The following is a 13,398-nucleotide window of genomic DNA, read 5'->3' on the forward strand; positions in this document are numbered from 1 at the left end:
CCCAAATCCATCCATACCATCATTTCTCCCTCAGAAAACCCTCTCTTTGAGTATCTAACAACCCTTTCTCTCTCCGATCCAGCCCCCCCTCCTTTCATGAATGAAGGACCTAAACCTGCTACACCTCATGTGTCAGAAATGGATGATCCTGAAATCCAAAATCCTGACACACCCAGACTCCCTCCTGTCCCGCCTACACCTTTTACCCCATATCAAAACCAGGACCCAAAACAGTTTTTTACCCTAGATGATATTCCTGTTTCCAAATGGGCATCTCGGATTGCTGATTTTCATGCATGGATCAATGCTGAATTACTTCATGAAGGAGCTTCATTTGTCACTGTCTTGTCCAAATTTGTTGCAAGACTCCAAGGCAAACTCAGGGAATGGTATTTAGCCCTTGGTCCTTACAGACAGCTGCAGATTGTTCAGCTTACTGAGAGCCAGTTTGTTACCACTCTCTATCAAGAGTTTCTTGGCCCTGTCTCAAATGACCTTTCAAAGGCCCGTGATGAATTTCTCCAGATGAAGTGTTGTTCTCTTCTTCGCTCAGATCTTGACAAACACTTCTCCAGAATGACTGACCAATTTCATAAAATTGGTGGTATAGATGATGAAAATTTAAAACAAGTCTTTTTGAACTCTTTGCCAGAACCTCTTGGCGCAGATACACAACAGTTTTTGAAGAACCAGCATATTCCATTGGCCTCTTGCACTATTGGTTCTCTATACAGCTATGCTCTCACTGCCCTTGATAAGCTTTGCAACATCAAAAAAGTTTGGAAATATTTGCAAGATCGGTCTGATAAAGTCTCCTCTGCTTGTGATACCTCTTATCTCAAAATCAAGTGCAAAGGTGACAAATCTTGTGACTGTTCTACTAAGAAGCCTTCTCATCACCGAAGGTTTCCTCTTTTCCCCCACAAAGGAAAATCCCATTTCCCCAGAAAGAAGTTCTCTTTTCGGTCTCCAAGGAAAAAATGGCGTTTCCTCAGGAAAAAGCAAATTCAAGGAAAAACCAAGTTCTTTGCTTGTTATGTCTGTGGAAAAAATGGACATTTTGCAAAAAATTGTCCTCAGTCTCGAAAAAAAGACAAGGTACTGCACATGTTATCTTCTCTCCATCACGAAGATCTTCAAGATGCTGACCTTGAGTCTTTATTTTCTCTTGATGAGACTCCTACCGACCTCTCTCTTTTTGCCATTGATTTCCCTGAAACAGACTCAGACCCAGAGTCTTTTCTCTCCGAGTCCGAGGATTCTGATCCCCTCTACCAGATAATACCTCTCCTTCCCCCTACCCATTCTAGTGTTCAACCTCCCCTCTTACAAAGTCAGCCGGTTACCCTTCCTCATGTCTCTGTCACCATACTTCCTGACCCTTATGCCAAGCCAATCAACCTTATTGCCTTTCTTGACACTGGTGCTGCTACTATGATCCTAAACCCAAAAGTCCTCCCTAAACCTTTTTGGAAGACCCAGGATCCTCCTCTTCCTTTTCTTGCAACTAATGGTGAAATCTTCCACATCACCCTTGTGTCTCGACACCCTATACAAATCCGCCTTCTTCCCACTTTGTCCATATCCCATACAGTCCTAGGAACCCATTTCCCAGGTAAAGACCTTATCATCGGATTCAATGTTCTTCGACATCTTCCTCTCCGATGGACACCCGATGGCCTTGTCTATAAGCAACAGTTTCTCCCTTAGACCCCTATTTCTAACTTATTTCTTGCAGGAACCTCTCTCTTTGAAGAAATTAAGGCACATATCCTCTCCACATCTTGTGCAGAATCTCATTCGGATTTTCTTACTAAGTGTTCTCGACCATTATGGCAAAACCCGGACTTCTACATTACCTTACCTTTCAAGAAAAATGAAGATGTCAATCCGACAAAAGCCAGCCATCCAGGCCTCAATCAGGAACATCTTTCTTTGGCTATCCAAGAAATTCAGCAACTACAGTCCCAAGGTCTTTTGGAACCCACTTTCTCTCCATGGGCATGCCAGGCATTTTATGTTAATAAAAGAACGGAACAAATCCGAGGAAAGCTGAGAATGGTGATTAATTATCGGTCTTTAAATCACTTTTTGGCTGATGAAAAATTTCCTCTCCCAACTCGTCTAGCTTTACTTCTCCAGCTAGCCCATGCTACGGTGTTCTCCAAGTTTGACCTCAAAGCAGGTTTTTGGCAACTTGGAATTGATCCTGAAGACAGACCAAAGACAGCCTTCTGCATTCCAGGCTACCATATGCAATGGACAGTCATGCCTTTTGGTCTCAAGACTGCACCTTCTATCTTCCAGAGAGCCATGATGAAGATCTTTGCTCCCATCCAAGACCATGCACTTATATATATATATATATATATTGATGATATTCTTCTCTTCTCCAGTACAGAAGCAGCCCATCTTTAGCTTCTTCAGCAGTTTCATCAAATTGTCAAACAATATGGTCTTATGCTCTCCCCAAAGAAGATACAAATTGGCGTCCCTTCTGTTGATTTTCTTGGTGTTACTATCTCTAAAGGACAATATCATCTGCAGCCACACATTGCAGCCTCTTTGCAGCTATTTCCAGATGGTCCTCTCACCAAAAATCAAGTTCAACAATTCCTTGGGATTGTCAATTATATGACAGAGTTTCTTCCACAACAGATCATGCATACTTCTTTGCTACATCAACTCTTGCGAAAGAATGCTCCTCCATGGTCTACTGCTCACACAACTGCTATACAGGCTTTAAAGAAACTCTCTAAGAACCTCCCCACCCTTCAAATTCCTTCTACTGGACGGAGAATCTTACAAACAGATGCCAGTGACACTCACTGGGGTGCGGTTCTTCTTGAAGAAAAACCTTCTACTGCTACAAGAATTGATTGCGGCTACAAAAGTGGATCTTTCAAGCCCTCTGAAACTCATTATCACTCTACTTTTAAAGAGATTCTAGCAGTCAAAAGAGGCATAGAGAAGTTTCAATTCCATTTAATTGGCCATCATTTTCTGGTTGAATTGGATATTTCAAGCTTCCCCCGGATGCTTGAATTCCGCCAAAAGCATCTCCCTCAGGCACAACTTCTCCGATGGGCTCAGTGGTTCTCCCAGTGGTCTTTTGATGGTAAACACATAAAAGGAAAAGAAAATGTTTTGGCAGATTTTCTATCCAGACCAACCTCAACCTTTGCCATTATCCCTTTGCTATTTGCCATAACCCCGGGAGCCTTTACCTCTCAGTCTCCCCCATCACCGGGACATAACCTTTGTTGTTCCCTTCCTCCAGCCCTACCTTTCGAAATCCTTCAAGACCTCACCTTGAGAACAGTCCTTTCATATAGTAAGTCTATAGCTTTCCGACTCTTCGAAGTTTCTTTTCGAAGATACGGACTCTCCATCTCCGGCCTATGTTTTCATCCTGACTACCCTTTTCTCACCATGTTTACCTTTACCTCCCCTGTTGAAATCTCAGAATTTCCCCTCATATACAAGTGCATACTTTGGCACCTCTGTTCTACCCACACCATCGCCATTAATTTTCCCCTTCTTACCCTTCATTGGTTTTTAGGTCTATGGACAGACCCTCTTCACCACCATCATCCTCTTTACAACCATCCCCAACGGGTTAATCCTGTCCTACAGTTTCTCCAGTTATTTGCCCCACCAGAACATTGGCTTACTCTCCTATCTGGATATCTCCTTTCTTCTGATGACCCATATCCTGATATTCCCCATATCATAATCCTCTTTCACAGACCCCCTTTTATCCATCAAACCTTGGATCAAAATCAGCAACCCTGCCATCACATTCAATGTGTCAGACTTTCATATCTATGGCGTCAAACCATATGATCCTTACCACACTCTTTTCGGCCATCGAGATGAATGGAGAAGATTCCTTAACACTATGTGTCGAGCCAATGACACTCTGCCACAACATGTGCCGGCTCCACTTCTTGACTGAGTAGATAAGCCTTGGGATCTCCATCAATCTGGTCACCTCACTGATCCTCGAATCAAGCGTCTCCTTGATGCGCACATCGACTAGCTCATTGATCATGCTACTTTTTATCCAGCCAGCAGCACCGACAGTTCGGATAGCGACTAGGGTTATCTTCTCGTGTCTCGTGGATTGTTATCTTCTCGTATGTTGTAATTTTTGTCTTTTGTGCAAGTGGAGTGTGTTATGTATGGTATGGTATAGCATTTTCGAATTATTGTACGGGTCCCACATGGTTTGTATCTTTGATGCTCTGCATTTTCGAATTATTGTACGTGTCCCACACAGGTCCCACATGGTTTGTATTGTATCTTTGATGCTATATATATAGAGCTTATCGCTAATGAAATGGATCATCGAATTCTTGTGTGAAAATAGCAATCCTAAAATGGTATCAGAGCCTTGTCTCTCTTTCTTCTCCAGTTAAACTCCTCCTCTGGCCATCACTCTTGTCTGGATTGAACACGTTGTAGCTAAAGATACAGTCTAGGCCATGCCCTTTTGCAAGTAATCCCTGCTTCTGGTTCCTTCTGGCAGAAAAAGACCCTTGAGCGCTGTGGGCTTTCAAGCGAAGGATGCCGTTTTGTGCCCTGTTTGGCTCGGGTTGCTTTGCAGTTAGGAACTATAATCAGGGGGGTTCTTGATCGTCCTCGACTAGCTGTGTCTTTACCTACTACAGTTTCTCCAACAAGTGGTGTTGGTTCAGATCTGGTTTTTGCCCAACATTTCTCGTTTGTTCATGGCTTCCCCTTTCCCTTCTTCTTCCCTGTTTTCTTCTCCCCGACGTTCCTCTTCTTCCCATTCTTCTTCTTCTTCTTTAGATTATCTCTATGAACTATCTTATGTCCCTGATGATCAAGTCATTCCTGTTACCCCTTCCCCACTCCTTAATCTCTATATTGTTTTCCCCAAAACACCTACACCTCCAAGATGGACTACTCTTCTTAAACCTAAGAAGACTCCTCCCTTGAAAGAGTTGGTACAAGCTTCTCGCTTTGATCGACTCCATGTCCCTGCTACTGATAAAGAGCAGTTTTTTACCCTTGAGATACCTTCGGATCTTATTCCTCAATGGATCCAACAAGGTTATACTCACCTCCACCTCGGAGCCATCAAATTTGCTCTTTCTTTCCATGGTAGAAAAGGCCTTCCAGTGGTTTCCCGAGTTGCTCTTCTCGACAGTCGGTTCTTACGGTATCAACATGCCGTGATTGCCACAGTTCAAACTACCCTAAATGCTGGAACAATGTTTTTAACGCTGTATCCTAATTTTAACATTCCACTGTCAGACCCTCTTCTTCCCACTGCCCTAAAATTCTAGATTCATATTACTGGTGTTCCCCAGAATGCTATTTCTAAGGCTGCTACCTTACACTATTAGATGGCTTATCGCTTGCAGAATCATGCATTTGATCTTCTTACAGGCCATTCTGAATATGCGTTGTTCATCACCATGGACTCTAACCAAGTCCCTTGCTGTACCTATGTTCCACGACAGATTTCCAGAGATGAGCTTCTTCGTCTCCTTCCTTCTTCTTGGGTTACAGCCTATGAACAACAAGTTTCAGCCTCTCAACCACAAGCCCCTCCTGAACCAATCCAGTCTACGGATCCTGAATATATCATTCATCCCAACGGTGAGGTTGAAATCCGCTTTCCTGCTCCAAGACCCCGTCCTTCTCCCTTTCCAACTTCTTTTGGTATGATCCAAGAAAAAATTCCTATCAAGTCTTTTGATTCTCTGGGGAATCGGATCTTCTTCTTTCAAGATCCAGTTACTGGTCATAAATATTTTGACCTCTGTGACTGTGACGATTGTCTCCAAGATTCTGACGATGATTTTCCTCCCTCTTGGAGTTGATCAAAGCGAGAAGCTTGTACCAACTCTTTCAAGGGAGGAGTCTTCTTAGGTTTAAGAAGAGTAGTCCATCTTGGAGGTGTAGGTGTTTTGGGGAAAACAATATAGGGATTAAGGAGTGGGGAAGGGGTAACAGGAATGACTTGATCATCAGGGACATAAGATAGTTCATAGAGATAATCTAAAGAAGAAGAAGAAGAAGAATGGGAAGAAGAGGAACGTCGGGGAGAAGAAAACAGGGAAGAAGAAGGGGAAGGGGAAGCCATGAACAAACGAGAAATGTTGGGCAAAAACCAGATCTGAGCCAACACCACTTGTTGGAGAAACTGTAGTAGGTAAAGACACAGCTAGTCGAGGACGATCAAGAACCCCCCTGATTATAGTTCCTAACTGCAAAGCAACCCGAGCCAAACAGGGCACAAAACGGCATCCTTCGCTTGAAAGCCCACAGCGCTCAAGGGTCTTTTTCTGCCAGAAGGAACCAGAAGCAGGGATTACTTGCAAAAGGGCATGGCCTAGACTGTATCTTTAGCTACAACAGGTTCAATCCAGACAAGAGTGATGGCCAGAGGAGGAGTTTAGCCGGAGAAGAAAGAGAGACAAGGCTCTAATACCAGTTTTTTCGGCTACAAGACTGAGGCGCCAGCACACCCACATAAACGCGTCTAGTAGGGGAAGGTAAGGCCCAACTTATATGACCGCGATGGTGTCTAAGTCTCACCGATGTGGGATGCAGGGTTGCTACAGTGCCTCGTGGAAAGGGGTCTTCCACTCAGAGCATCGGAACTTACATCCACACACCGCCTGACTCTGATACCAGTTTAGGATTGCTATTTTCTTTTTAGGATTGCTATTTTCACACAAGGATTCGATGATCCATTTCATTAGCGATAAGCTCTATATATAGAGCATCAAAGATACAATACAAACCATGTGGGACCCGTGTGGGACCCGTACAATAATTCGAAAATGCAGAGCATCAAAGGTACAAACCATGTGGGACCCGTGTGGGACCTGTACAATAATTCGAAAATGCTATACCATACCATACATAACACACTCCATTTGCACAAAAGACAAAAATTACAACATACGAGAAGATAACAATCCACGAGACACGAGAAGATAACCCTAGTCGCTATCCGAACTGTCGGTGCTGCTGGCTGGATAAAAAGTAGCATGATCAATGAGCTAGTCGATGTGCGCATCAAGGAGACGCTTGATTCGAGGATCAGTGAGGTGACCGGATTGATGGAGATCCCAAGGCTTATCTACTCGGTCAAGAAGTGGAGCCGGCACATGTTGTGGCAGAGTGTCATTGGCTCGACACATAGTGTTAAGGAATCTTCTCCATTCGTCTCGATGGCCGAAACGAGTGTGGTAAGGATCATATGGTTTGACGCCATAGATATGAAAGTCTGACACATTGAATGTGATGGCAGGGTTGCTGATTTTGATCCGAGGTTTGATGGATGAAAGGGGGTCTGTGAAAGAGGATTATGATATGGGGAATATCAGGATATGGGTCATCAGAAGAAGGGAGATATCCAGATAGGAGAGTAAGCCCATGTTCTGGTGGGGCAAATAACTGGAGAAACTATAGGACAAGATTAACCCGTTGGGGATGGTTGTAAAGAGGATGATGGTGGTGAAGAGGGTCTGTCCATCGACCTAAAACCAATGAAGGGTAAGGAGGGGAAAATTAAGGGCGATGGTGTGGGTAGAACAGAGGTGCCAAAGTATGCACTTGTATATGAGGGGAAATTCTGAGATTTCAACAGGGGGAGGTAAAGGTAAACATGGTGAGAAAAGGGTAGTCAGGATGAAAACATAGGCCGGAGATGGGGAGTCCATATGTTCGAAGAGAAACTTCGAGGAGTCGGAAAGCTATAGACTTACTATATGAAAGGACTGTTCTCAAGGTGAGGTCTTGAAAGATTTCGAAAGGTAGGGCTGGAGGAAGGGAACAACAAAGGTTATCTCTTAGTGATGGGGGAGACTGAGAGGTAGAGGCTCTCGGGGTTATGGGAAATAGCAAAGGGATAATGGCAAAGGTTGAGGTTGGTCTGGATAGGAAATCTGCCAAAACATTTTCTTTTCCTTTTATGTGTTTAACATCAAAAGACCACTGGGAGAACCACTGAGCCCATCGGAGAAGTTGTGCCTGAGGGAGATGCTTCTGGCGGACTTCAAGCATCCGGGGGAAGCTTGAAATATCCAATTCAACCAGAAACTGATGGCCAATTAAATGGAATTGAAACTTCTCTATGCCTCTTTTGACTGCTAGAATCTCTTTAAAAGTAGAGTGATAATGAGTTTCAGAGGGCTTGAAAGATCCACTTTTGTAGCCGCAAACAATTCTTGTGGCAGTAGAAGGTTTTTCTTCAAGAAGAACCGCACCCCAGTGAGTGTCACTGGCATCTGTTTGTAAGATTCTCCGTCCAGTAGAAGGAATTTGAAGGGTGGGGAGGTTCTTAGAGAGTTTCTTTAAAGCCTGTATAGCAGTTGTGTGAGCAATAGACCATGGAGGAGCATTCTTTCGCAAGAGTTGATGTAGCAAAGAAGTATGCATGATCTGTTGTGGAAGAAACTCTGTCATATAATTGACAATCCCAAGGAATTGTTGAACTTGATTTTTGGTGAGAGGACCATCTGGAAATAGCTGCAAAGAGGCTGCAATGTGTGGCTGCAGATGATATTGTCCTTTAGAGATAGTAACACCAAGAAAATCAACAGAAGGGACGCCAATTTGTATCTTCTTTGGGGAGAGCATAAGACCATATTGTTTGACAATTTGATGAAACTGCTGAAGAAGCTGAAGATGGGCTGCTTCTGTACTGGAGAAGAGAAGAATATCATCAATATATATATATATATATATATAAGTGCATGGTCTTGGATGGGAGCAAAGATCTTCATCATGGCTCTCTGGAAGATAGAAGGTGCAGTCTTGAGACCAAAAGGCATGACTGTCCATTGCATATGGTAGCCTGGAATGCAGAAGGCTGTCTTTGGTCTGTCTTCAGGATCAATTCCAAGTTGCCAAAAACCTGCTTTGAGGTCAAACTTGGAGAACACCGTAGCATGGGCTAGCTGGAGAAGTAAAGCTGGACGAGTTGGGAGAGGAAATTTTTCATCAGCCAAAAAGTGATTTAAAGGCCGATAATTAATCACCATTCTCAGCTTTCCTCGGATTTGTTCCGTTCTTTTATTAACATAAAATGCCTGGCATGCCCATGGAGAGAAAGTGGGTTCCAAAAGACCTTAGGACTGTAGTTGCTGAATTTCTTGGATAGCCAAAGAAAGATGTTCCTGATTGAGGCCTAGATGGCTGGCTTTTGTCGGATTGACATCTTCATTTTTCTTGAAAGGTAAGGTAATGTAGAAGTCCGGGTTTTGCCATAATGGTCGAGAACACTTAGTAAGAAAATCCGAATGAGATTCTGCACAAGATGTGGAGAGGATATGTGCCTTAATTTCTTCAAAGAGAGAGGTTCCTGCAAGAAATAAGTTAGAAATAGGGGTCTAAGGGAGAAACTGTTGCTTATAGACAAGGCCATCGGGTGTCCATGGGAGAGGAAGATGTCGAAGAACATCGAATCTGATGATAAGGTCTTTACCTGGGAAATGGGTTCCTAGGACTGTATGGGATATGGACAAAGTGGGAAGAAGGCGGATTTGTATAGGGTGTCGAGACACAAGGGTGATGTGGAAGATTTCACCATTAGTTGCAAGAAAAGGAAGAGGAGGATCCTGGGTCTTCCAAAAAGGTTTAGGGAGGACTTTTGGGTTTAGGATCGTAGTAGCAGCACCAGTGTCAAGAAAGGCAATAAGGTTGATTGGCTTGGCATAAGGGTCACGAAGTATGGTGACAGAGACATGAGGAAGGGTAACCAGCTGACTTTGTAAGAGGGGAGGTTGAACACTAGAATGGGTAGGGGGAAGGAGAGGTATTATCTAGTAGAGGGGATCAGAATCCTCGGTCTCGGAGAGAAAAGACTCTGGGTCTGAGTCTGTTTCAGGGAAATCAATGGCAAAAAGAGAGAGGTCGGTAGGAGTCTCATTAAGAGAAAATAAAGACTCAAGGTCAGCATCTTGAAGATCTTCGTGATGGAGAGAAGATAACATGTGCAGTACCTTGTCTTTTTTTCGAGACTGAGGACAATTTTTTGCAAAATGTCCATTTTTTCCACAGACATAACAAGCAGAGAACTTGGTTTTTCCTCGAATTTGCTTTTTCCTGAGGAAACGGCATTTTTTCCTTGGAGACCGAAAAGAGAACTTCTTTCTGGGGAAATGGGATTTTCCTTTGTGGGGGAAAAGAGGAAACCTTCGGTGATGAGAAGGCTTCTTAGTAGAACAGTCACAAGATTTGTCACCTTTGCACTTGATTTTGAGATAAGAGGTATCACAAGCAGAGGACACTTTATCAGACCGATCTTGTAAATCTTTCCAAACTTTTTTGATGTTGTAAAGCTTATCAAGGGCAGTGAGAGCATAGCTGTATAGAGAACCAATAGTGCAAGAGGCCAATGGAATATGTTGGTTCTTCAAAAACTGCTGTGTATCTGCGCCAAGAGGTTCTGGCAAAGAGTTCAAAAAGACTTGTTTTAAATTTTCATCATCTATACCACCAAATTTATAAAATCGGTCGGTCATTCTGGAGAAGTGTTTGTCAATATCTGAGCGAAGAAGAGAACAACACTTTATCTGGAGAAATTCATCACGGGCCTTTGAAAGGTCATTTAAGACAGGGCCAAGAAACTCTTGATAGAGAGTGGTAACAAACTGGCTCTCAGTAAATAAACAAAGCATAGGATATAATATAAGCACATTCATAAAAAATAAAAAATAAAAGCAAAAAACATAAATCAATGTAAACTCATGAAGTGTCAAACAATGTTTGGTGTCACCTTGGACCCCCTAAAAGGAGCCTGGACACCTCGAAAACTACAAACCACCAAACCTTGATTTAGCAGTAAGATGAAGGATTTTGCCGAAAAAAAAATGAGGTTTTTTATATAGTTGTCTAGGCCAATAGGTGACCCAAGGCGTCGGAGGGTTACAAGGCGCCCTAGGCATGTAGTATATGTAAGGTAGCAATAATTATTTTATATGTTATGCTTATATGTAATGTAATTGTCATATCAATACAATATGATAAAACTATGCTAGCAATGACCTAATAGGAGAAAACCAACATAATAAAAAAAAAATAGGATCATAGTTGTCATGGCGTCTAGGCAACCCTAGGCATTGGAGGAAGGAAGGAAATCAAGGTGACACCAAGAAGACACCTAGGTGATGCCTTGACTACTATGCATAGGAAATAATATAAGCTTATTAATAATATAAAATAAAAAAGCAAAGTGTTTTATCACAAGGCGACAAAACGACACCTAGGCATCCAAGGTGGTCTCGTTTCTTGAATCAAACAAGGTATGTTGTTGCCTTGGACCCAAGCAGGCACCTAGATGATGCCTTGACAAAAATGGTTTTCTGGCAGTTTTGGAGCTCTCAGGTGAAAGGTTGCGAAAGCTTGAAACTTCGATAAAATGAGTCAAAATTCCATTGAAATCTTGTTTTATATATGGCACATGGTTAAATTCTCGGTAAAATCTGGACTTCCTTGTGTTTCACGTTTTTGCAGAAATTTCGACATTTGGGTCAAAATTTTGAACCATGGCCGACATTCACCTTATTAGAAGCCAGATTTCTAATCCATTAAGCCATAGACATTTCTTTGTAGAATAATATTAAGTAACAATGATATATGACTGGGATTTTTAGGTTTTTAAGTGGAATACTAAAATCTATCAAAATGACGAACTAAATGTCATTCCAAGCGTAATTCAAAATTGTACTAGTTTTTTATTTTTATTTTTTTAAATAAGTCAAAAGAAGGTTACATCACTCTTGAGTTCACTCCACTCCTGCTGATCCTCCAAAGTTGGCAACCTATGGTATTGGTGAATATTTTTAACTGTGTTTTTTCATATGATGAATGATAATATTTACTTAAAAGTCATCAAAAATATTTTCTCTCTCTGCTGTGACATCATGATTGTGTTAATTTGTGCTCTGCTAAAAATATAGAAGTCAATTGATTAATAGACTCTAACTAGTTTGGATTGTTGTGTAGAACCATTTTGTGGAGATCTTAGATGTGATGTACGGAAGCACTCGGAACATTGTCAATACGCATATCCTTAATAAGGCAACCAGGTATCATCTTGATTTTATTCTATTTACATTTTTCCTGGCAAACTTTTTAGTGCATTAGTTCACATTACAGACACATGAAAGGGTCAGCCATAAGATTCCAGCAGTAATTACTGACCGTCGTCATCCTTGAAGTTGCATAATTTTATTATTTTAATTCTCATCACAGTTTTTTATTAATCAACCATAAAAATCCTCACCAGTACAACTCATGTATAGAATCATACATCTAACTTTTCCAAAATACAAAAAGGAGTGCTCATTTACAATGTAGATAATGGTTTCCAAAATAGATCATCAGGTACTGCCCTGGGAATCTATATTAATGCTCACAAATTTTTTGGATCTGCTTGCCCTGTCCAACGGTAATGAGCTTATGTCTGCAGGATTTCTTGTAATGCCTCTTAAACTGGCATAAAATGGGTCTCCTATTTCTTTCGTTTCAGATTCCCCAAGTCATTGTATAGGAGGTCCATCTCCACATTGTAACACCTTTCAGGTTTGTGTCTTTTATAGTTGACCATTGGGTAGAAATCAATTTCAGCTTGGGAGGTGCTTCCCATTCAAAAGTGTTCAGATAACTATATTAATAATCAGTTAAAGGGATTCGAGGTTTCTTAAATCTTAATCGGTAAAGAATATTAAATTCAGAACAAATGCAGATTTTTGGTTTTAGAAGAAATAAACTAGGGTTGCTAGAGTAAGTTGATTTTATGATTAAGGTCCAATTGAGCTGGTTGATTAAGAAGGGCATGGAATAGGTTTAGGGATTTACAAATTTAGGTTTGAACTAAGATAAATCTAGGGTTAGGATGAGAAATCTCAGCGATTATTAGTATATGGGTCAGTTGGGTTTGCTCATGGTTCCTCCGTTCTAATTCTATTTGGATTGCTCCTATGTTATTTGATGCTTCTTGGGTCTGGCACAAGATTTGAAACTTTAACCTATTGCTCTCGGGGCCAATCCATCTCCACCCAAATCGATGATGGTACCTCCTCCTCCCTTTGGCTGTGGATCATTGGCACCCCATGGGGGTTCTCCTCCACTCAGTTAGTGCCAAAGCCATATATAGTTCGGGCCTTTTTAAACAGTCTAGGGTTGTTGACATCATTAATCCTGGTGACTAGGCCCCTTCGGCCTCTTCCTCTTCCCTACTTTCGGCTGTGTGAAATGCCTTACCCTGCATCAGTAGAAGGCCTCAAGGTGGGGGAGACAATGTAATTTGAACTGCAGCCTCTTCCGGCATTTTTCAGCTTCAAAGCGGCTTGGGATTTCATCTGATCTCAGGGCTCCTTATCTCTTTGGTGCAAGCTCTTCTGGTTC

At 42.0% G+C, this 13,398-nt stretch overlaps 1 protein-coding gene across 2 annotated transcripts in view; it reads left to right on the forward strand.

The window, feature by feature from the left end:
• Window positions 1-12,150, forward strand: part of LOC122093323 (VPS35 endosomal protein-sorting factor-like) — a 33,799-nt gene extending 21,649 nt beyond the window's left edge. For both annotated transcript variants that reach the window (XM_042663629.1, XM_042663628.1), the window contains exon 13: window positions 11,995-12,150. In XM_042663629.1, coding sequence (XP_042519563.1) covers window positions 11,995-12,135 — 141 coding nt within the window. In that variant the 3' untranslated portion in view covers window positions 12,136-12,150. The remainder of the gene's footprint in view (window positions 1-11,994) is intronic.
• Window positions 12,151-13,398: the final 1,248 nt, after the last annotated feature.

This window comes from Macadamia integrifolia, chromosome 11 (genome assembly GCF_013358625.1).
Source record: "Macadamia integrifolia cultivar HAES 741 chromosome 11, SCU_Mint_v3, whole genome shotgun sequence".
Lineage (NCBI taxonomy): Eukaryota > Viridiplantae > Streptophyta > Magnoliopsida > Proteales > Proteaceae > Macadamia > Macadamia integrifolia.